Source organism: Heptranchias perlo, chromosome 9 (assembly GCF_035084215.1).
Source record: "Heptranchias perlo isolate sHepPer1 chromosome 9, sHepPer1.hap1, whole genome shotgun sequence".
NCBI classification, from domain to species: domain Eukaryota; kingdom Metazoa; phylum Chordata; class Chondrichthyes; order Hexanchiformes; family Hexanchidae; genus Heptranchias; species Heptranchias perlo.
This window is the reverse complement of record NC_090333.1, coordinates 77,912,916-77,938,531: the sequence shown is the minus strand read 5'-3', so window position 1 is coordinate 77,938,531 and position 25,616 is coordinate 77,912,916. Positions and strand designations below refer to the sequence as shown.

The following is a 25,616-nucleotide window of genomic DNA, read 5'->3' as shown; positions in this document are numbered from 1 at the left end:
ATCGGCTGAAAGGAACTTCAAGTAAAAATGGTGTCCCTGGATCTTCCAAGCCAGCATACATTGAGTTCCAGTTCCTCAAAGAATATCTCCATCTCAGGATCAGGCCATGATCATTCTGAGGAATACCCAAAAATTTAGCACTGGTTAAACAAAGTTATACATCGTCTCAGAAACCAAGAGTGCATCAGGATCCTCCTGGACACTCAATTATCATAACCATCCAATGCAGCAAAAATGTAAACATCATGTAACTGAAGCATAGCTGTTTCAAGTGTGATCATAAATCAATAGTGGATATGCATGTGCATTGTCTCGCCAGAAAGGTGTGTTGAAAGACCTGACCTTCAAATTGTCAACCATTCATCAATTTGACAATACTGTTTGGATAGATTTCGATTGTTGGTCAGTTCATGGATGTTAAAATTAGTCCAGTACAATCAAATAACAGATGCAATACATCAGTTGCCCTTATTAGTCATTAGCATCTGAAGTACTATTCCCAAGAGATATTTTTGTGCAAAAGTTATACTAACGGTACATTTTCAACATATCCTTACTTAATGCACTAGTGCGCGCGCACCAAACGCACTATTTAGAATTTGGGTAAAATGGAAAAAATTGTAATGGAGCGCATGTTGTGCTTCAACACGTGAAAGGTTCGCACCCCTGCCTTCCAATGTGGTGAGTTTATCTCAGTTGGGCATTACAGAAAGTGCCAAGCTAAGCCAGTTGCGTCTTTGAAGGGAGGGAGTGAAAAAGCAGCACTGGCCGAAGCCTAGGACCTGGTTGCCTCGCAAATGCACTCAACTGAGGAACAAAAGTCCTGAAAAAAGGGAAAGACAGAAATCGTACTTTGCTACATGACTATTATGATTTGCATGTTACTACACTTAACTGCAACAAAACTACAAAAATGTCAAAGCAGAAATGGAAATGACCACCATATCGCAAGAATTTGTAACAGAAAAAAAACTTATGACAAGTTTAAACTTTTGTAGCAAAATATGATGCAAACTTGTGCGTTTCTCTAAGCTTCAGGGATGCACAATAGTAGCTGCACAATAACTGAGTGTGCTCTGCATTTTCAAAATTGTACAGCTATTTATTCATGCCACAAAGATTCATCACCAAAATTCTTCAGCTGACAAAAGTGAATACAAATTACAGAATGAAATAGATTTTTGGTGTTTCAGGTCTTGTTGCCAGCAACACTGAGTTACCAGGCATTTTCATGACTAAAAGACAAATTCTATACTTCACCTGTACATGTAAAAAATACATATAGAATTTAACAAAATCCAGTTAGGCAGTAGAAACAAGAGGGGGGGGGGGGAAAATCACTTATACCTGGATTTGCATTTACCAAGATGTAAATACCAGTTTCCAGTCTGGAATAAACTGGGGCTTCAAATTTGTTCAGGTTGAACCTGTGTTTGTAAAAACTGTGCTTCATAAATGTTGCCTTTGGGTGCAACACAAAAGTGTGCTTTAAGGGGTAGGTTCAAGAAGCATGCTTTTTCTATAAGTTCTCAGTTAGAGTCTACCATAAGCTAGCAATGGTAAAACATAGGAATTAGTGGTTTATCAGAAAACTTTTTTTTAAGAAAGGGGGAGGAGGTTGTTCTGCTTTATTTTAATTTCAGTGCATTTGTGCTCATACAAAAAATACCTTTTAGGCTTGAACACAACCTTCTGTCCGCCTTCAAGAACAAGCAAAGCCTTCAACTGGGTTCCTTTGTAGCCCACATCAGCCTTAATGATCTTTTTAGTGGCCATGGCATGTAGAATGGCTCCAAGCTCTGGAGTTTCCTCTGGGTAAACCTCCCTGGGAACAACCCACTGTGCTGCAATCTCCCATGGCGACTGCAGTGTGTGCTCCAGGTTCGGATTCAGTTCAATCTTAAGTTTATCCATCATATGCTGGAAAGAGTGCTGATCCTCTCTGTTAGCTGCAGAGGAGTCAGAATTGTCAATCAGGAACACTTTTGTAAAAATAAAAATAACAAGGAGGATAGCTAGCAAAACCACACGCTGCTTCAGCTTCATGGTGGCCTTAGACCCAAGATGTTACCAGATATCACAAATGGTCTCAAAATGAAGAGGGTGGTACCAGTCCAACACGAACTTCAGCTGAACTCTGCTATAATTTTCATGCCAATAATTGGTGCCCTGAAAGAAAAGGAAAAATATATTGTTAATGAAAGCCTTTTTCAAAATGTTTCAAAAGAGGGCAGCCTACAAGCACAAGTACTGCAGTGGCTGGTTTGTAATCAGACAGCTGTAAATTTGATTTGTCCATCAATCCAATTTACCTGCCACAGTTAACAACAAGCTTAATTAATTTGGGCTTAATCAATAAATACAGTTCCTATGCTGCCCAGAAGAAAGAAAAATGGACATCAATGGCAAAACACAATTACATCTCATCAATTGAAGAGCAACATGAACAGCAGCCACAGAATTATGTGTAACGCTGATCAATTTATCCTCCTGGCTAAAGGCAGCTAGCTCATCTTAGAATCATCGAATGATACAGCACAGGAGCCATTCAGCCCATCGTGCCTGTGCCGGCTATTCGGTAGAGCTATCCAATTAGTCCCACTCCACTGTTCTTTCCCTGTAGCCCTGAAAATGTTTTCCCTTCAAGTATTTATCCAACTCTCTTTTGAAAGTTATTATTGAATCTTAATTGAGAAAGAAAAAAACTATATAAAATGAAGCTCATCTTCAATAAAAGCTGGTTTGAATTATAACTGTGAGCCCTGGAATAATTAACATTCTTGTCTGAATTCTCTTGAAAGCTTGATTGTTCCTTCTAGTGTAGAGTACTCCAAACTGCACACAAAATTCTTAACATGGCCTTACCAATGGGTTAGGCAAGATTAAAATTATTTGTTTCAACTTATACTCAAATATCCTTGAAAGGTATAACTTCAGTCTGGTTGTAACAGCTTCACACATAACACTACATTTAAAATAAGTATCTAGACTAATTTAAAAAAGGTATTACTGTATATGAAATGAAGACAGTTAAAATGGCACCGTTAAAATAGTACATTAAGATACAAGGTATTTGGAATTGTGGTAAGCCAGTAAGCATGATTAAAGGGCCACCAAAAGCACGACAATAACAGTAACCATGGAAAAAAAATAATTAATTGGTGTTGAACCAAAGGGCTACTTCTGCAACACCAGGGATAAATCAGCAAAAAATCTTGTACTTTAGGATATAGGTTATCCTGGATCTATAAAGTATTGAGGGATAATAGACATGCATGAAGTGCCAGGGCTGTGTTGCTTGAGGAGAGGAATGATGAGCTCGACAGCCAACGGATTACACTCTGCAAAATACAATCATAGAATCATAGAAGTTTACAACATGGAAACAGGCCCTTCGGCCCAACATGTCCATGTCGCCCAGTTTATACCACTAAGCTAGTCCCAATTGCCTGCACTTGGCCCATATCCCTCTATACCCATCTTACCCATGTAACTGTCCAAATGCTTTTTAAAAGACAAAATTGTACCCGCCTCTACTACTGCCTCTGGCAGCTCGTTCCAGACACTCACCACCCTTTGAGTGAAAAAATTGCCCCTCTGGACCCTTTTGTATCTCTCCCCTCTCACCTTAAATCTATGTCCCCTCATTATAGACTCCCCTACCTTTGGGAAAAGATTTTGACTATCTACCTTATCTGTGCCCCTCATTATTTTATAGACTTGTATAAGATCACCCCTCAACCTCCTACTCTCCAGGGAAAAAAGCCTCAGCCTATCCAACCTCTCCCTATAAGTCAAACCATCAAGTCCCGGTAGCATCCTAGTAAATCTTTTCTGCACTCTTTCTAGTTTAATAATATCCTTTCTATAATAGGGTGACCAGAACTGTACACAGTATTCCAAGTGTGGCCTAACTAATGTCTTGTACAACCTCCACAAGACATCCCAACTCCTGTATTCAATGTTCTGACCAATGAAACCAAGCAAGCTGAATGCCTTCTTCACCACCCTATCCACCTGTGACTCCACTTTCAAGGAGCTATGAACCTGTACTCCGAGATCTCTTTGTTCTATAACTCTCCCCAACGCCCTACCATTAACGGAGTAGGTCCTGGCCCGATTCGATCTACCAAAATGCATCACCTCACATTTATCTAAATTAAACTCCATCTGCCATTCATCGGCCCACTGGCCCAATTTATCAAGATCCCGTTGCAATCCCAGATAACCTTCTTCACTGTCCACGTTGCCACCAATCTTGGTGTCATCTGCAAACTTACTAGCCATGCCTCCTAAATTCTCATCCAAATCATTAATATAAATAACAAATAACAGCGGACCCAGCACCGATCCCTGAGGCACACCGCTGGTCACAGGCCTCCAATTTGAAAAACAACCCTCTACAACCACCCTCTGTCTTCTGTCATCAAGCCAATGTTGTATCCAATTGGCTACCTCACCTTGGATCCCGTGAGATTTAACCTTATGTAACAACCTACCATGCGGTACCTTGTCAAAGGCTTTGCTAAAGTCCATGTAGACCACGTCTACTGCACAGCCCTCATCTATCTTCTTGGTTACCCCTTCAAAAAACTCAATCAAATTCGTGAGACATGATTTTCCTCTCACAAAACCATGCTGACTGTTCCTAATCAGTCCCTGCCTCTCCAAATGCCCGTAGATCCTGTCTCTCAGAATACCCTCCAACAACTTACCCACTACAGATGTCAGGCTCACCGGTCTGTAGTTCCCAGGCTTTTCGCTGCCGCCCTTCTTAAACAAAGGCACAACATTTGCTACCCTCCAATCTTCAGGCACCTCACCTGTAGCGGTGGATGATTCAAATATCTCTGCTAGGGGACCCGCAATTTCCTTCCTAACCTCCCATAACGTCCTGGGATACATTTCATCAGGTCCCGGAGATTTATCTACCTTGATGCGCGTTAAGACTTCCAGCACCTCCCTCTCTGCAATACGTACACTCCTCAAGACATCACTATTTATTTCCCCAAGTTCCCTAACATCCATGCCTTTCTCAACCGTAAATACCGATGCGAAATATTCATTTAGGATCTCACCCATCTCTTGTGGTTCCGCACATAGATGACCTTGTTGATCCTTCAGAGGCCCTACTCTCTCCCTAGTTACTCTTTTGCCCTTTATGTATTTGTAGAAGCTCTTTAGATTCTCCTTTGCCTTATCTGCCAAAGCAATCTCATGTCCCCTTTTTGCCCTCCTGATTTCTCTCTTAACTCTACTCCGGCAATCTCTATACTCTTCAAGGGATCCACTTGATCCCAGCTGCCTATGTATGTCATATGCCTCCTTCTTCTTTCTGACTAGGGCCTCAATCTCCCGAGTCATCCAAGGTTCCCTACTTCTACCAGCCTTGCCCTTTACTTTATAAGGAATGTGCTTACCCTGAACCCTGGTTAACACATTTTTGAAGGACTCCCACTTACCAGACGTCCCTTTGCCTGCCAACAGACTCTCCCAATCAACTTCTGAAAGTTCCTGTCTAATACCATCAAAATTGGCCTTTCCCCAATTTAGAATTTTAACTTTTGGGCCAGACCTATCCTTCTCCATAGCTATCTTAAAACTAATGGAATTATGATCACTGGTCCCAAAGTGATCCCTCACTAACACTTCTGTCACCTGCCCTTCCTTATTTCCCAAGAGGAGGTCAAGTTTTGCCCCCTCTCTAGTCGGGCCATCCACATACTGAATGAGAAATTCCTCCTGAATACACTCAACAAATTTCTCTTCATCCAAGCCCCTAATGCTATGGCTGTCCCAGTCAATGTTGGGAAAGTTAAAGTCCCCTACTATTACCACCCTATTTTTCTTGCAGCTGTCTGTAATCTCCTTACATATTTGCTCCTCAATTTCCCGTTGACTATTTGGGGGTCTGTAGTACAATCCTATCAAAGTGATCTCTCCCTTCTTATTTTTCAGTTCTACCCATATCGACTCAGTGGGCGAACCCTCGGATATATCCTCTCTCACTACTGCCGTGATGTTCTCCCTAATCAAGAACGCAACTCCCCCTCCTCTCTTACCTCCTGCTCTATCTTTCCTATAGCATCTGACTAGGGCCTCAATCTCCCGAGTCATCCAAGGTTCCCTACTTCTACCAGCCTTGCCCTTTACTTTATAAGGAATACTCGGGGAGAAAACATTTCTGGACGATATGTTCCAGAACATGGTCACCCCACAGAGATAAATAGTGAAGCTGCGGGCAGGAAGTAAGCAATTGCCCAATCGGAGGAGAGAGAAGCCACCAGTAGGGCTTTAGAATCATAAATCATAAAAGGTTACAGCACGGAAGGAGGCCATTCGGCCCATCGAGTCCATGCCAGCTCTATGCCTGAGCAATGCAGCTAGTCCCACTGCCCCGCCCTATCCCTGTAGTCCTGCACATTTTTTCGTTTCAAGTACTTATCCAGTTCCCTTTTGAAGGCCATGATTGAATCTGCCTCCACCTCTTCCTCGGGCAAAGCATTCCAGATCCGAACCACTCACTGTGTAAAAAAACTTTTTCCTCATGTCACCTTTGGTTCTTTTGCCAATCACCTTAAATCTATGCCCTCTGGTTCTTGACCCTTCTGCCAATGGGAACAGTTGCTCTCTATCTACTCTGTCCAGACCCTTCAAGATTTTGAACACCTTCATCAAATCTCCTCTCAACCTTCTCTGTTCCAAGGAGAACAATCCCAGCTTCTCCAGTCTATCCACGCAATTTCAGTCCCTCATCCCTGGAATCATTCTAGTAAATCTCCTCTGCACCCTCTCCAAGGCCTTCACATCCTTCCTAAAGTGCGGTGCCCAGAATTGGACACAATACTCCAGCTGTGGCCAAACCAGTGTTTTGTAAAGGTTCATCATGACTTCCTTGCTTTTGTACTCGATGCCTCCATTTATAAAGCCCAGGACCCCGCATGCTTTTTTAACCGCTTTCTCAACCTGCCCTGCCACCTTCAATGATTTATGCACATACACCCCAGATACCTCTGTTCCTCCACCCCTTTTAGAATTGTACCCTTTAGTTTATATTGCATCTCCTCATTTTTCCTAACGAAATACATCACCTCGCATTTTTCCACGTTAAACTCATCTGCCACGTGTCCGACCATGCCACCGGAGTGTCTATATCCTCTTGAAGTCTATCACTATCCTCCTCACTGTTGACTACCCTTCCAAGTTTTGTGTCATCCGCAAATTTTGAAATTGTGCCCTGTACTCCCAAGTCCAAGTCATTAATATATATCAAGAAAAGCAGTGGTCCCAGCACCGACCCCTGGGGAACACCACTGCACACCTCCCTCCAGTCCGAAAAACAACAGCGAACCACTACTCTGTTTCCTGTCATTTAGCCAATTCTGTATCTATGTTGCTATTGCCTCCTTTATTCCATGGGCCACAATCTTAATAGCAATGCAGTTGATGTGGTGCATATGGACTTTCAAAAGGCGTGATCAAACGCCTTTTGAAAGTCCATATACACATCAACTGCATTGACCTCATCTACCCTCTCTGTTACCTCATCAAAAAACTTTATCAAGTTCATTAAACATGGTTTGCCTTTAACAAATCCATGCTGGCTTTCCCGAATCAATCCACACTCGTCCCAGTGACGGTTAATTCTGTCCCGGATTATCGTTTCCAAAAGTTTCCCCACCACCGAGGTTAAACTGACTGGCCTGTAGTTGCTGGGTTTATCTTTACACCCTTTTTTGAACAAGGGTGTAACATTTGCAATTCTCCAGCCCTCTGACACCAACCCCGTGTCTAAGGATGTCTGGAAGATTACGGCCAGTACCTCCGCAATTTCCCCCCTTACTTCCCTCAGCATCCTAGGCTGCATCCCATCTGGACCAGGTGATATATCTATTTTAAGTACAGCTAGCCTTTTTAGAACCTCTTCCTTCTCAATTTTTAGCCCATCCAGTATATATCTTCCTTTCGCAAGACTCTGGCAGCATCATCTTCCTTGGTAAAGACAGATGCAAAGTACTCATTTAATACCTCAGCCATGCCCACTGCCTCCAGTCGATCTCCTTTATGGTCCCTAATCAGCCCCATCCCTCCTCTTGCTACCCGTTTACTGTTAACATGTCTGTAGAAGACTTTTGGATTCCCTCTTATGTTGGTCACTAGTCTATTCTCATACTCTCTCTCTCTGCCCCTCTTATTTCCTTTCTCACTTCCCCTCTGAACTTTCTATATTCTGCCTGGTTCCCACTTGTGTTATCAACCTGACACCTGTCAAATGCTGCTTTTTTCAGCTTCATCATATTCTCTATGTCCTTTATCATCCAAGGAGCTCTGGCTTTAGTTGCCCTACCTTTCTCCCTTGTTGGAATGTACCTTGCCTCTACCCAAATGATCTCTTCTTTAAAGGCCGCCCACTGTTCAATTACAGTTTTCCCTGCCAATCTATGATTCCAATTTCCCCGGGCCAGATCTGTTCTCATCCCACTGAAATTAGCTCTCCTCCAATTGAGTATTTTTACTTCAGAGTGGTCCGTGTCCTTTTCCATAGCTATTCTAAACCTTATGATATGATCGCTGTTCCCTAAATGCTGTCCCACCGACACTTGCTCCACTTGGCCTGCCTCATTCCCTGGAACCAAGTCCAGCAATGCGTCCTTCCTCGTTGGGCCGGAAACGTGCTGGTCAAGAAAGTTATCCTGAACACATTTCAAAAATTCCTCTCCTTCTTTGCCCCTTATTATTGTTATCCCAGTCTATATTAGGATAATTGAAATCCCCTGTTATCACTACTCTAAGGCTTTTGCATGTCTCTGTAATTTCCCTGCAAATTGGCTCCTCTATATCCTTCCCAAAAGTTGGTGGCCTATAGAATACACCCAGTAGTGTAATGGCACCTCTATTGTTCCTTAACTCTAGCAAAATTGATTCTGTCCTTGAACCATCCAGGACATTCTCTCTCTCCAGCACTGTAATGTTCTCCTGAATCAATACTGCCACCCACCCCCTCCTTTCTTTCCTTCCCTATCTTTCCTGAACACCTTATATCCAGGAATATTTAGTACCCAATCCTGCCCTTTTTTGAGCCAGGTCTCCGTTATTGCCACATCATATTCCCATGTGGCTATTTGCGCCTGCAGCTCACCAACTTTGTTTACCATGCTTTGTGCGTTCACACACATGCACCGCAAACCCATCTTAGACTTTCTTGTAATCTCTCTTGGTCTGACCCCATCTAATACCTTATTATTTTTTACTCTAGTACTATCCTTCTCTCCTGATCCTTTGTGCCCCCTGTTTCCCCTTTCCAATGCTACATCCTGTGCCCATCCCCCTGCCAAGTTAGTTTAAACCCCCCCCACCCCCCTCCACCAACCACAGTACTAGCGAACCTCCCCATGAGGACATTGGTCCCAGCTCCATTGAGGTGCAACCCGTCCGGCCTGTACAGGTCCCACCTCCCCCAGAACTGGTCCCAATGCCCCAGGAATCTGAACCCCTCCCTCCTGCACCATCTTTCCAGCCACACAGTCATCTGCTCTATCCTCCTATTTCTCTACTCGCTAGCGTCTGGCACCGGGAGTAATCCAGAGATTACTACCTTTGAGGTCCTGCTTGTTAATCTCTTTCCTAACTCCTTAAACTCTGCCTGCAGGACCTCATCCCTCTTCCTAACTATGTCGTTGGTACCGATATGGACCACGACCTCTGGCTGTTCACCATCCCCCTCCAGAATGTTCTGCAGCTGCTCAGTGATATCCTTGACCTCGGCACCAGGGAGGCAACATACCATCCTGGAATCACATCTGCGGCCGCAGAAACGCCTAACTATAGAATCCCCCATCACCATTGCTCTCCTGACCTTTCTTCTCGCCCCGCCTAGCTGAGCCACCCATGGTGCTCTGGTCTTGGCTATGGCAGCACTCTCTCCCCCAGCAGTATTCAGACTGGTTAGAGTGTGAGATGCCCTCAGGGCACTCCTGCACTACCTGCCTAGTCCTCCTTGTCTGTCTGGCGGTCACCCAGTCACTCTCTGCCTGCACTCTCTTAAGCTGCAGGGTGACAACCTCCTGAAATGTGCTATCCACGTAGCTCTTAACCTCGTGGATGCACTGTAGTGACGCCAGCTGCTGCTCAAGCTCCGAGACCAGGAGCTCGAGCTCCTCCAGCTGACGACACTTCCTGCATCTGTGATTGTCCAGGACACTAGAAGCGTCCTGGAGTTCCCACATGGCACAGGACGCGCATTCCACGGATGTGAGCTGCCCTGCCATGCCTCGATTTATTAGATTAACTAAACTTAATAAAAATAAAGACTTAAAAAAGACACTCACCAGAAAAAGAAAACGTCACCAGGTAGCAGCCAATTCGCTCCTTCCCTTGTGCTGATGCCAATCTTGATTTTCTTACATAGGAACAGGAGAAGGCCATTCAGCCCCTCGTGCCTGCTCCGCCATTTGGTAAGATCATGGCTGATCTGTGATCTTACTCCATATACCTGCCTTTGGCCCATATCCCTTAATACCTTTGGTTGCTAAAAAGCTATCTATCTCAGATTTAAAATTAGCAATCGGGCTCGTATCAATTGCCTTTTGCGGAAGAAAGTTTCAAACTTCGACACCCTTTGTGTCAGAAGTGTTTTCTAATCTCACTCCTGAAAGATCTGGCTCTAATTTTTAGACTGTGCCCCCAGTCCTAGAATCCCCAACCAGCGGAAATAGTTTCTCTCTATCCACCCTATCAGTTCCCCTTAATATCTTATAAACTTCGATCAGATCACCCCTTAACCTTCTAAACTCTAGAGAATACAACCCCAATTTGTGTAATCTCTCCTCGTAACTTAACCCGTGAAGTCCGGGTATCATTCTAGTAAACCTACGCTGCACTCCCTCCTAGGCCAATATGTCCTTCCGAAGGTGCGGTGCCCAGAACTGCTCACAGTACTCCAGGTGCGGTCTAACCAGGCATTTGTATAGCTGCAGCATAACTTCTGCCCCCTTGTACTCCAGTCCTTTAGATATAAAGGCCAGCATTCCATTAGCCTTATTGATTATTATCTGCACCTGCTCATGACACTTCAATGATCTTTGTACCTGAACCCCTAAGTCCTTTTGGGCATTCACTGTTTTTAACTTTTTACCATTTAGAAAGTACCCTGTTCTATCCTTTTTTGGTCCAACGTGGATGACCTCACATTTGCCTACATTGAATTCCATTTGCCACAGTTTTGCCCATTCAACTAATCTATCAATATCGCTTTGTAATTTTGTTTTCATCTACACTGCTTACAATGCCACCAATCTTTGTGCCATCGGCAAACTTAGATATGAAACTTTCTATGCCTTCATCTAATTTGTTAATAAATATTGTGAATAATTGAGGCCCCAAGACAGATCCCTGCGGGACTCCACTAGTCACATCCTGCCAATGTGAGTACCTACCCATTATCCCGACTCTCTGTCGCCTTTCGCTCAGCCAACTTCCTAACCAAGTCCGTACTTTTCCCTTGATTCCATGGGCTTCTATCTTAGCTAACAGTCTCTTACGTGGGACTTTATCAAATGCCTTCTGGAAGTCCATATAAATAACATCCATTGACATTCCCCTGTCCACTACTTCAGTCACCTCTTCAAAAAATTCAATCAGGTTTGTCAGGCACGACCTACCTTTCACAAATCCATGCTGACTCTCCCTGATTAACTGAAAATTCTCGAGGTGTTCAGTCACCCTATCCTTAATTATAGACTCCAGCATTTTCCCCACAACAGATGTTAGACTAACTGGTCTATAAATTCCCTGGTTTCCCTCTCTCCTTTCTTAAAAAGCGGAGTGACGTGCAATTTTCCAATCCAGAGGGACAGTTCCTGAATCTAGAGAACTTTGAAAGATTATAGTTGGGGCATCTGCAATGTGCTCACCTATTTCCTTAAAACCCTGGGATGGAAACCATCTGGTCCTTGGGAATTTGTCACTCTTTAGTGCTATTATTTTCTTCATTACTGTTGTTTTACTTATGTTAATTTTATCGAGTCGCTGTCCCCGATTCAATATTAGTTTTCTTGGGATTTCCGGCATGCTATCTTCTTTTTCTACGGTAAATACTGACGCAAAGTAATTATTCAACATGTCTGCCATTTTCCCATCGTCAATGACAATATCCCCACTTTCAGTTTTTAAGCAGCTAACACTGCTCCTGACCACCCTCTTTTTCCTAATATAACTATAAAAGTTCTTCATATTGGTTTTGATATCCCTTGCAAGTTTCTTTCCATATCCTCTTTTTGTAGCTCTTCCTATCTGTTTTGTGACCCTTTGTTGATCTTTGTATCTTTCCCATTCGCCAGGATCTGTGCCATTTTTTGCCTTTCTGTATACCCTTTCCTCATGTCTTATACTGTAACTTACCTCTTTAGTCGTCCATGGCTGTTTTCGTTGGCAAGTAGAGTTCTTGCCCCTCAGGGGTATAAACTGGTTCTGTATCACCAATAGGTATATATATTTCCTGACACTGATGATGAGGACAAGGATGGAGGCACAAAGGAGGGTAATCATAAGCAACAAAGCACCGCAGAGTAAGGAGTAATCCATGGAAGGGGGGAGCGAGGGTCGGGGGAAAGTCACATAATCCATGAAAACAGGTGCATGTTAGCAGTGGTGGATTCCATAATTGTGGGTAGACTGTCTGATTTGCGGCTGCAATCAGGAGTCCTGAATTATGTTGTAGCTTCCTGGTACCATGGTAAAGGACATAAAGCATGTGGAATAAAACTCTTAGAACGGAAAGGAAACCAACCAGAAGTTGTAGTCCATGAAGTAGGATGGAACTTTTGCTCGCTGAGTTTGAGGAGTTAGGTTCCATGTTAAAGTGTAAGACACTGAGGGTAATAATCTCAGGAATACTTTCAATGCTCCACAAACGACCAGTCAGGCAGAAACAGATTAGAAATATAGTGCAGAAGGATTTCAACTGAACACATTGAGACAAAAGGCAAAAAAGGGAAGCTTATGTCAGACACCGAGAGCTTAATACTGCAGAAAGCCTAGAGGAGTATCGAACATGCAGGGATGAAATTAAAAAGGAAATTAGGAAAGCAAAGAGAGGGTATGAAAAAATACTGGCAAGTAAAATTAAGGAAAACCCAAAAATGTTTTATAAATACATAAAGAGCAAGAGGAAAGAGTAGGGCCTATTAGAGATCAAAAAAGGTATCCTACACGTGGTGGCAGAAGTTGTGTGTATGGTTCTTAATGAATACTTTGCATCGGTCTTCACTAACGAAGGGGACGATGCAGAGATTGTAGTTAAGGAGGAACAGTGTGAAATATTGAATGGGATAAGCATAGTGAGAGAGGAAGTATTAAGGGGTTTAGCATCTTTGAAAGTAGATAAATCGTCAGGCCCGGATGAAATGTATCCCCGGCTGTTAAAAGAAGCAAGGAAGGAAACAGCGGAGGCTCTAACCATAATTTACCAATCCTCCCTGGCTACAGGCGTGGTGCCGGAGGATTGGAGGACTGCTAACGTTGTACTGTTGTTTTAAAAGGGAGAAAAGTATAGACCTAGTAATTACAGGCCAGTAAGGCTAACCTCGGTGGTGGGCAAATTATTGGAATCAATTCTGAGGCTCAGTATAAACCGTCATTTAGAAAGGCACGGATTAATCAAGGACAGTCAACATGGATTTGTTACAGGAAGGTTGTGTCTGATTAACTTGATTGAATTTTCTGAGGAGATAACAAGGAGGGTCGATGAGGGTAGTGCATTTGATGTACTCTACATGGATTTTAGCAAGGTTTTTGACAAGGTCCCACGTGGCAGACTGGTCAAAAAAGTAAAAGCCCATGGGATCCAAGGGAAAGTAGCAAATCGGAACCAAATTTGGCTCAGTGGCACAAAAACGACGAGTGTTTTTGTAACTGGAAGGCTGTTTCTAGTGGGGTCCCGCAGGGCTCAGTACTAGGTCCCTTGCTTTTTGTGGTACATATTAATGATTTAGATTTAAATGTAGGGGCCATGATTAAGAAGTTTGCAGATGATACAAAAATTGGCCGTGTGGTTGATAGAATCATGGAAAATTTGCGGCACCGGAGGCCATTCGGCCCATCGTGTCCGCACCGGCTGAGAAACGAGCCACCCAGCCTAATCCCACTTTCCCGCATTTGGTCTGTAGCCCTGCAGGTCACAGCTCTTCAGATGCACATCCAAGTATTTTTTAAATGAGTTGAGGGGTTCTGTCTCTACCACCCTCTCAGGCAGTGAGTTCCAGACCCCCACCACCCTCTGGGTGAAAACATTTTTCCTAATTTCCGCTCTAATCCTTCCACCAATCACTTTCAATCTATGCCCCCTGGTTATTGACCCCTCCGCTAAGGGAAATAGGTCCTTCCTATCCGGTCTATCTAGGCTCTTCATAATTTTGTACACCTCAATCAAATCACCCCTCAGCCTCCTCTGTTCCAAGGAAAACAACCCCAGCCTATCCAATCTGTCATCATAGCTAAAATTCTCCAGTCCGAGCAACATCATCGTAAATCTCCTCTGCATCCTCTATAGTGCAATTACATCCTTCCTGTAATGTGGTGACCAGAACTGTGCGCAGTACTCGAGCTGTGGCCTAACTAGTGTTTTAATCAGTTCCAGCATAATATCCCTGCTTTTATATTCTATGCCTCGGCTAATAAAGGAAAGCATTCCATATGCCTTCTTCACCACCTTACCTACCTGTCCTGCTACCTTCAGGGATCTGTGGACATGTACTCCAAGGTCCCTCACTTCCTCTACACCTCTCAGTATCCTCCCATTTATTGTGTATTCCCTTGCCTTGTTTGCTCTCCCCAAATGCATTACCTCACATTTCTCTAGATTGAACTCCATTTGCCACTTTTCTGCCCATCTGACCAGTCCATTGATATCTTCCTGCAGTCGACAGCTTTCCTCCTCACTATCAACCGCACGGCCTATCTTTGTATCATCCGCAAATTTCTTAATCATGCCCCCTACATTTAAGTCCAATCAATGTTTACCACAAAAAGCAAAGGACCTAGTACCGAGCCCTGTGGCACCCCATTGGAAATAGCCTTCCAGTCGCAAAAACACCCGTCGACCATTACCCTTTGCTTCCTGCCACTGAGCCCATTTTGGATCCAATTTGCCACATTCCCTTGGATCCCATGGGCCTTTACTTTTTTGACCAATCTGCCATGTGGGAGCTGGTCAAAAGCCTTGCTAAAATCCACGTAGACTACATCAATTGCGCGACCCTCCTGGTCACCTCCTCGAAAAATTCAATCAAGTTAGTCAGACACGACCTCCCCTCAACAAATCCATGCTGACTGTCCTTGATTAGTCTGTGCCTTTCTAAGTGACAGTTTATCCTGTCCCTCAGAAATGATTCCAATAATTTGCCCACTACCGAAGTTAGACTGACTGGCTTGTAATTACTCGGTCTATCCCTTCGCTCCCTTTTTAAACAACGGTACAACGTTAGCAGTCCTCCAATCCTCCGGCACTACGCCTGTATCCAGTAAAGTTTGGAAAATGATTGTTAAAGCCTCCGCTATTTCCTTCCTGGTTTCTTTTAACAGCCTGGGATACATTTCATCCGGTCCTAGTGATTTATCCACTTTCAAAGATGCTAATCCCCTTAATACTTCCTCTCTCACTATGTTTATCCCATCCAATATTTCACTCCTCCTCCTTAACTTCAGTCCCTATATCATCCCTCTCCTTGTGAAGACAGATACAAAGTATTCATTAAGAACCATACCCACATCTTCCACCTCCACACATAGTTTACCTTTTTGGTTTCTAATAGGCCCTACTCTTTCCTTAGTTATCCTCTTGTTCTTAATGTATTTCTAAAACATCTTTGGGTTTTCTTTGATTTTACCTGCTAATATTTTTTCATGCCCTCTCTTTGCTTTCCTAATTTCCTTTTTAACTTCACCCCTGCACTTTGTATACTCCTCTAAGCTTTCCATTGTATTGAGTTCCTATTGTATTGGTGTCTATCATAGGCTTTCTTTTTCTGCCTTATCTTACCCTGAATGCTTCTGGACATCCCGGGGGCTCTAGATTTGACAGCCCCTCCCTTTTTCTTTGTGTGAACATGTTTACCCTGAACCCCTTGAATCATCCCTTTGAATGTCTTCCACTGCTCTGAAAGTGATTTACCTTCAAGTAGCTGTTTCTGATTTACTTCTGCTAAATCACTTCTCAGTTTAGTAAAATTGGCCTTTCCCCAATTGAAAACTTTAACTCCTGCTCTGTCTTTGTCCTTTTCCATAACTATGCTAAAACTAACTATTATGATCACTACCACCAAAATGCTCTCCCACTGCTACTTCTTCCACCTGCCCCTCTTCATTTCCTAGAACTAAAGCCAGAACTGCCCCCCCTCTCGTTGGGCTTGCTATTTACTGGCTAAAAAAATTCTCCTGTATGCAATTTAAGAACTCTGCGCCTTCTACACCATGCACACTGTTTGTATCCCAGTTAATATTAGGGTAGTTGATATCCCCTACCTATTACTGGCCTATTGTTTTTGCACTTCTCAGAAATTTGCCTACTTATTTGCTCCTCTATCTACCTGACTGTTTGGGGGTCTATAGTACACTCCCAGCAATGTTACTGTCCCTTTTTTGTTCTTTAGCTCAACCCATAAGGCCTCATTTGATGCTCCTTCTAAAATATCATTCCTCCTCATAACTGTAATTGTTTCCTAATCCAAAATTACCACCCCCCTCCTTTTTTATCCCCCTCTCTTATCGCATCTGAAAACCCTGTAACCAGGGACGTTGAGCTGCCAGTCCTGCCCCTCTTCAAGCCATACTTCTGTAATAATTAAGATATCACACTGCCACGTGTCTATCTGTGCTCTCAGCTCATCTGACTTATTTCCTATAGTCCTTGCATTGAGGTAAATACATTTAAGGACTGCCAAACTCCTCTTGTCTATTTTCTAACCTTTGTTCCCTCTGCCTTCCAGATTCACTCACTAATTTTCTGCCTTCCATTTCCAGTTCCGGCTTTATCCCATCTGAATCCACACTCAGGTTCCCATCCCCCTGCCAAGCTAGTTTAAACCCTCTCCGACAACACTAGCAAACCTCTCCGAAAGGATACTGGTCCCGGCCCTATTGAGTGCAACCATCCAGCTTGTACAGATTCCACCTCCCCCAGAACTGGTCCCAATACCCCAGGAATCTAAAGCCCCCCCCACTTGCAGTCACGCATTCATCTGCTCTATCTTCCGATTTCTATTCTCACTAGTGCATAGCACTGGGAGTAATCCAGTGATTGCTACCTTTGAGGTCCTGCTTTTTAATCTTTTTCCTAACTCCTTAAACTCTGCCTGCAGGACCTCATCCCTCTTTCTACCTATATCCTTGGTCCAGATATGGACCACGACCTCTGGCTCTTCACCCTCCCCCCCTCCCCCCCCCCCCAGAATGTTCAGCAGCTGCTGAGTGACATCCATGACCCTGGCACCAGGGAAGCAACATACCATCCAGGAATCATGCCTGCGGCCACAGAAACACCTGTCTGCTCCCCTAACTATGGAATTTTCTACCACTATTGCTCTCCCAACATGTCTTCCCCCCCCCACACAGCTGAGCCACCCATGGTGCTCTGGTCTTGGCTCCGGCGGATGCACTGCAGTGACACCAGTTGCTGCTCAAGGTCAGAAACCCAGAGCTCGAGCTCCTCCAACTGACGACACTTCCTGCACATGTGGTTGTCCAGGACATGGGAAGCGCCCTGGAGTTCCCACATGGCACAGGATGCACATTCCACGGGTCTGAGCTGCCCTGCCACGCCTCTGTTTTTAGATTATTAACTAAACTAAAGCAAATTAAGCCCTAAAACCGGTTATTTATAGTTTTATTACTCTAGTTAATAAACTAGTTTTAAGTTTTCTTTTTACGCTCCCAGCTTTTACTTTAATTGTACCCAATTCCCTAGTGAGGAGGCAAGCTGTAGACTGCAGGAAGAACCAATGAACTGGTCAGGTGGGCAGAAAAGTGGCAAATGGAATTCAATCTGGAGAAGTGTGTGGTAATGCATTTGGGGAGGTCAAACAAGGCAAGGGAATACACAATAAATGGGAGGATACTGAGAGGTGTAGAGGAAGAGAGGGACCTTGGAGCGCATGTCCACAGGTCCCTGAAGATAACAGGACAGGTAGATACGGTGATGAAGAAGGCATACGGGATACTTTCCTTTATTAGCCAAGGCACAGAATATAAGAGCAGGGAGGTTATGCTAGGACTGTATAAAACACTAGTTAGCCCTCCTCATCTCTGCAGCCTTTGATGCTGTTAGGAACATAGAAACATTAGGAACAGAAGTAGGCCATTCAGCCCCTTAGGCCTGCTCCACCATTCAATTAGATCGTGGCTGATCTGCATCGCAACTCCATTTTCCTGCCTTTGCTCCACATTCCTTGATACCCTAGCCTAACAAAAATCTATATCTCAGTCTTGAAAGCTCCAATTGATCCAGCATCTACAGCCTTTCAGCAGAGAGTATTCTAAATTTCTACTACCATGTGTGTGAAAAAGTGCTTCCTGGATTTCACTCCTGAATGACCGAGTTCCAATTTTAAGATTATGACCCTTGTTCTAGATTCCCCCACCAGAGGAAATGGTTTCTCGATATCTACCCTATCACATCCATTTAACATTTTAAACACCTCAATCAGATCACCCCCTCAATCTCCTATACTCAAGTTCATTGAGTAGAATGGGCCGATACTCTCTGGAGTTTAGAAGAGTGAGAGGTGATCTCATTAAAACGTATAAGATTCTGAGAGGGCTAGACAGGGTAGATGCTGAGAGGATGTTTCCCCTGGCTGGAGAATCTAGAACTACGGGTCAAAGTCTCAGAATAAGGGGTCAGACATTTAGAACTGAGATGAGGAGGAATTTCTTCATTGAGGGGTCGTGAATATTTGGAATTCTCTACCCCAGAGGGCTTTGGATGCTCAGTCGTTGAGTATATTCAAGACTTTTGGACTCTAAGACAATCAAGGGATATGGAGATCGGGCGGGAAAATGGTGTTGAGGTCGAAGATCAGCCAAGATCTTATTGAATGGCGGAGCAGACTCCTATTTATGTTCTTATGCAACCGGTCCTCATAATTTAACCCTCTAAGCCCTAGTATATTTTTGGTGAATCTGCACTGCACCCCCTCCAATGCCAATATATCCTTTCTGAGGTGAGGTGCCGAAAACCGAACACAGGCTCTTTACAACTGAAGCATAATTTCCTCCCCTTTGTATTCCAGACCTCTTGAGATAACAGCCAACATTCCATTAGCCTTTTTGATTGCTTTTTGTACCTGTCTACTGGCTTTTAATGATTTACGTACTTGGACTCTTTGTTCCTCTACAATTCCTAGTTTCTCACCATTTAGAAAATATTCCGATTTATCCTTCTTCAGTCCAAAATGGATGATCTCAAACTTGCCCACACTTCCATTTGCCACAGTTTTGCCCACGCACTTAATCTGTCTATGTACCTTCGCAACATCCTGCTCCCATCTGCACTCCTTACTGTCCTTCCTAACTTAGTGTCATTCACCACATTATCAGCCCATAATGCCTCTTCCCCAGTGTCTCTCTTTCTCAATTCCCGTCGCTCTCTTTCTCGCTTCTCTCACTGTCCCACTCTGTCCCTCTTTCTTTCTCACTCTCTCCTCCTCTCTTTTTTTCTCACTCATGCAGGAATGAGAGGAAGGGGCCAAGCATGGATCCTTGGGGAAAGAAGCCATTGGGCTCTGGCTCTGATCAGATAGATAATGGGCCCAAGTGAAGGGAGTGCTACCAAGCTAGATTCTGGAAAGTCCCATGATATAGCGAACCAAGACGTCCAGAAATCTCTAGATAAAGCTCCACGAGGGGCTCATAGACCAGCTTACAACAATGTGTATTGAATGTCAGTAATTGTGAAGTGATGCATTTCGGTAAAAAAAAATCATAAGTAATAATACTCTGAATGGAAGTAGGCTCGGTGCAGTGGAAGAGTAGAGGAACTTGGGGGTACAGGTTCACAGAACAGTAAAGGCAGCCATTCAGGTCAACAAGGCTGTTAAAAAGTTAATAGAATTCTAGGTTTTATCTCGAGGAATGGACTATATAAGCTAACGGAGAATGATAAGCCTATACAAATCCTCAGTTAGAGTACTTTGTGCAGTATTTGGCTCTATACTATAGGAAGGATATTGAAACTTGAGAGGTTTTAATGCAGATTCACTCAGATGCTGTCTGATATAAGGAAACACAAATATGAGACTTGAAAAGTTGAGTCTTTTTTTGTTAGAATGACACAGATTACAAGCAGATATAATATAGATAATCTTTCAAAATTACAAAAGGGTGGGACGGTAGAGAGAAGCAAACTATTTCCAGCATTTGAGTGGTCAAGAACAAGGGGCTATTGATACAAAGGCAGGGAGGGAGGAGACGACTCGAGATCGACAAGAAAAAGCTTATTTATGTCAACGGTCAGCATTCTACATACATGTGGTTTACCATAGGTGGGAATTCTCGTAAGAGCATATGTTTAGGCCTACAGGACGCAGCAGCAGCAGCAGCTGGAATCCACTATAGGAAAAGTGCTGCCAAGAGGGGAATGGATGGCAATGCTGGTGAAAGGGAAAGGGGAATGAAGGGGAAAGAGAAATTGGTAATGAAGCAGAGTGGGAAGAGGCAGAAGCTGGCAGCGGTGCTATGAGCTGGCAGAGGAGGGAGAATGCCACCATTAATTGAAGAGAATAGATAAAAGAGCCAGCTTGAATTGGTTGGGGGTGTGGGGGGGGGGGAACATTGACGACCAAGATTTGCTGCAACAACTGTTGAGATAATCAGAGGGGATTTATTGATTCTAACTATATCAGAGCTGAATTAATATCTATCCACTGATACCATTAACCCTAGGTGCTTCAGTTGTGCAGGTGCTAATTCAGCTTTCTCATTCTGTGGAACTCAGCAATATATCTAAGCCATTCCCTAACATCAGCACAAAATGCTTAAACAAAGGAACTCACACCTAAAAAAAAAACTCACTTTGCGTATCATGGTCTTAACTCATTTCTAAATTATAGGCAGTTTACAGTACTTCAAAATTACAGCTCTATAGCAACTACAGTGCACCTGTTCAAAAGTACAGGCTGACAAATGTAAACTACATCCTGCCACATATAACAACCATCTAAGTCAGTGAACCAACAGCAATATTTATCAATTTCAGCATTCCACTAGCAGAATACAAAATAATAGATCCCTAAATAATCTCTTAATAACCCAACACAACCTTTATCACAATTAGAATGGAATTATCAGATTTTTGCAAATCCCATCCATTTCTTTTCTGATTGAAACATTAAAAATCTGACATGGTTAACCCTTTCTAACACTTTTCTATTCAGCAAATCCAATCTCCTTTGACCTGCAATGGATTGACATATCAATCCAATCTCTCCATCAGCATCAGGCCAGAGCCAAGATGACAAGGCAATTTCACTGTTCCATTGGAAAGCTTCCTAATCTCCACAGGGAACTATGAAATCAATCAAGGTGTGACATTATGAAATCTGAGGTTGATCTACCAAACAACCAAATAAGATAATGTCAATTTCAGAATCTCTTCATCTTCTCTGCACAGTATTCCAGAAAGAAAGAAATCACTAAAAGCCTGTTGCAGAGGATCATTTTAGTGATCCATTCAGTACACCAGAAAATCAACCATGTGCAACTATTAACACAATGAGATAATATCTAATTGACTGTATTTTGAACCATTGGAAGATACCCTTTTTCTTTTGTTGCCTTATGGCGGTTTGATGGTAAAACTATTACAATGATGCAGTACTTTACTTGGTCATGAAATGTTTAACACTTTACATGTAAACAGTGAAAATTAAGATATTACTGCAATAATAACCTGACAATTTGTGGGCGAATAAAATACTTGAACATATTGAACCATTTTTATAGAAAACAATATTTAAATTAAACTGAGGGTGTCTTTGGACACATGGCATGCAAATGGGACACATTCAAACACTTGCTGGTTCAATGAGGAATGTGGAAGAGCATGCCAGGAGCAGCACCAAGCACACCTAAAAATGAGATGCCAACCTGGTGAAGCTACAACACAGGACCACATGCATACTAAACAGCGGAAGCAACATGCTAGACAGAGCTAAGCGATTCCACAACCAACGAATCAGATCAAAGCTCTGCAGTCCTGCCACATCCAGTCGTGAATGGTGGTGGACAATTAAACAACTAACGGGAGGAGGAGCCTCTGTGAACATCCCCATCCATAATGATGGCAGAGTCCAGCACGCGAGTGCAAAAGACAAGGCCGAAGCGTTTGCACCATCTTCAGCCAGAAGTACCGAGTGGATGATCCATCTCGGCCTCCTCCCGACATCCCCACCATCACAGAAGCCAGTCTTCAGCCAATTTGATTCACTCCACGTGATATCAAGAAACGGCTGAGTGCACCGGATACAACAAAGGCTATGGGCCCAGACAACGTCCCAGCTGTAGTGCTGAACACTTGTGCTCCAGAACTAGCCGTGCCTCTAGCCAAACTGTTCCAGTACAGCTACAACACTGGCATCTACCAGACAATGTGGAAAATTGCCCAGGTATGTCCGGTTCACAAAAAGCAGGACAAATCCAATCTGGCCAATTACCGCACCATCAGTCTACTCTCAATAATCAGCAAAGTGATGGAAGGTGTTGTCGACAGTGCTATCAAGCGGCACTTACTCACCAATAACCTGCTCACTGATGCTCAGTTTGGGTTCCGACCAGGACCACTCGGCTCCAGACCTCATTATAGCCTTGGTCCAAACATGGACAAAAGAGCTGAATTCCAGAGGTGAGGTGAGAGTAACTGCCCTTCACATCGAGGCAGTATTTGACCGAGTGTGGCATCAAGGAGCCCGAGTAAAATTGAAGTCAATGGGAATCAGTGGGAAAACTCTCCAGTGGCTGGAGTCATACCGAGCACAAAGGAAGATGGTAGTGGTTGTTGGAGGCCAATCATCTCAGTCCCAGGACATTGCTGCAGGAGTTCCTCAGGCAGTGTCCTAGGCCCAACCATCTTCAGCTGCTTCATCAATGACCTTCCCTCCATCATAAGGTCAGAAAGGGGAAGTTCACTGATGATTGCACAGTGTTCAGTTTCATTCGCAACTCCTCAGATAATGAAGCAGTCCGTGCCCACATGCAGCAAGACCTGGACAACATCCAGACTTGGGCTGGTAAGTGGCAAGTGACATTTGCACGAGACAAGTGCCAGCCAATGACCATCTCCAACAAGAGAGAGTCTTACCACCTCCCCTTGATATTCAATGGCATCGAATCCCCCACCATCAACATCCTGGGGGTCACCATTGACCAGAAACTTAACTGGACCTGCCACATAAATACTGTGGCTACAAGAACAGGTCAGAGGCTGGGTATTCTGTGGCGAGTGACTCACCTCCCGACTCCCCAGAGCCTTTCCACCATCCACAAGGCACAAGTCAGGAGTGTGATGGAATACTCTCCACTTGCCTGGATGAATGCAGCTCCAACAACACTCAAGAAACTCAACACCATGCAGGACAAAGCAGCCCGCTTTATTGGCACCCCATCCACCACCCTAAACATTCACTCCCTCCACCACCGGCGCACAGTGGCTGCAGTGTGTACCATCCACAGGATGCATTGCAGCAACTCGCCGAGGCTTCTTCGACAGCACCTCCCAAACCCACGACCTCTACCACCTAGAAGGACAAGGGCAACAGGCACATGGGAACAAACCACCTTCACATTCCCCTCCAAGTCACACACCATCCCGACTTGGAAATATATCGCCGTTCCTTCATCGTCGCTGAGTCAAAATCCTGGAACTCCCTACATAACAGCACTGTAGGAGAACCTTCAGCAGCAAGGGGAAGGGGAACCCGAGAGCTGCAGTAAGATCAGGGGAAGGGGGGCTGCTCCCAGGTATTATTACCCTACAAATAGGGGACATGGACCCCGACTTACTTACCTGCAGCTTTCAGAGGAGCAGTCTATCAGGGGGCTGCGGTTTTCCAGACAAGCGGTCACACACCTGTGCAGCCTCCTGCAGGAAGATCTGCAGCCAACTCTTCCACCCAGTGTTCCTTGCCTGTGGCTGTAAAGGTAACTGTGGCCCTAAATTTTTATACTTAGGGCTCATTTCAGGCTAAGCCAAGGACATGTGTCACATCAGTCAATCAGGCTTAATCTGGCTGTATTAAGCAGGTCACAGATGCCCTTTTCACAAAGGCAAATAATTACATCAAGTTCCCCGTGGTTGCTTCTAGCCAACAGGAAAGAACTGCAGGGTTTGCTTCCATTGCAGGGCTCCCCCATTTATAGGCAGCTATTGACAGTACGCATGTTGACTTTGGGGATCTCCACATGACCCAACTGTATTCCTCACCAGAAAAATGTGCTGCTGGTGTACGATCATCTGCAGGGAATAATGCAGGTGTGTGCCTGGTTCCCCAGCAGCTGCCATAACGCCTATATATTGCGACAGTCCATCGTCCCCCTACTGTTTGACCAAACTCAGAAGGTCAGAGGCTGGCTGCTGATGGACAAGGGGTGCCCTCTCTAACGTGACTGTTAACACCTCTGTGGAACCCTGGCTGAGGACTAATACAACATGAGTCCTGGCAGCTCACCAGCCATTATATAGTACACAATTGGTGTGCTGAAGCAACACTTTTGGTGCCTTTACAGATTGGGGGGAGTTTTCTCCAATACAGGCCACAAGGAGTTTCCCAGATTGTTGTAGCATACTGTATCCTCCACAACCTTACTGTTCAACGTCGCAAGGGCATGAAGCTACCACCCTCAGAAGACCAGCCGTCATCTGATGATCAAAGGCCTGACAACAGTGAAGAAGGAGAAGTGGGAGGAAGACAGCATCACCCAGAGCGCTATGCCAACAGTACCGATTCAGCAAATCAAGAACATTCACCAACATTAACAGTCAACTACATCAACTTAGCAAGTCCATCCAACCTGCAAGGAACAACTTCCAGCCATTGACCAACATTTACAGAGATACCAGCAGCCATTACTTTCTCAGAACCTACTCAGAATCCATACTGCAAAGTTTTAATTTCCACACATGACTATTTAATAGTGACTTTTTTGCCATAACAAAAGATAAATCACCCAAGCGTTAGTCCACAGTGCTTTTCTAAAGCGCCTATTTTACTGGTCTTACGAAGGGTTCCCCCACTGACTTCAGGATGGGTGGTGGAAGGCTGCTGATGCTCAGATTTGAGATTTTGGTGGTTGGCTACATTCAGAAGCTTGGGGCCTTGAGGGTCCAACTGCAGACTGCAACATCTTGGCTGGTGCCAGGACAGTCTGACCCAGCTGTCTTTCTTGCACTATCGTGGGCACTGGTTGAGTGGGTGGCGAGGGAGCTAATGTGCTGTCATCCTGAGGGAGGGCAACATGTGCCACTCCCAGTGAGCCATTGCCATGGGCCTGCGACTTATCACTCCCAGTGATCTGCAGGAGAGCAGATCACAGAAGATCAGAAATGCTTTTGAGGCCCATATTTATGTGTT

At 44.2% G+C, this 25,616-nt stretch overlaps 1 protein-coding gene across 6 annotated transcripts in view; it reads right to left on the bottom strand.

The window, feature by feature from the left end:
• Positions 1 to 25,616, bottom strand: part of fam20b (FAM20B glycosaminoglycan xylosylkinase) — a 206,369-nt gene that overhangs the window by 104,587 nt on the left and 76,166 nt on the right. For all 6 annotated transcript variants that reach the window (XM_067990780.1, XM_067990776.1, XM_067990782.1 and 3 more), the window contains one exon: positions 1,670 to 2,169. In XM_067990780.1, coding sequence (XP_067846881.1) covers positions 1,670 to 2,046 — 377 coding nt within the window. In that variant the 5' untranslated portion in view covers positions 2,047 to 2,169. The remainder of the gene's footprint in view (positions 1 to 1,669; positions 2,170 to 25,616) is intronic.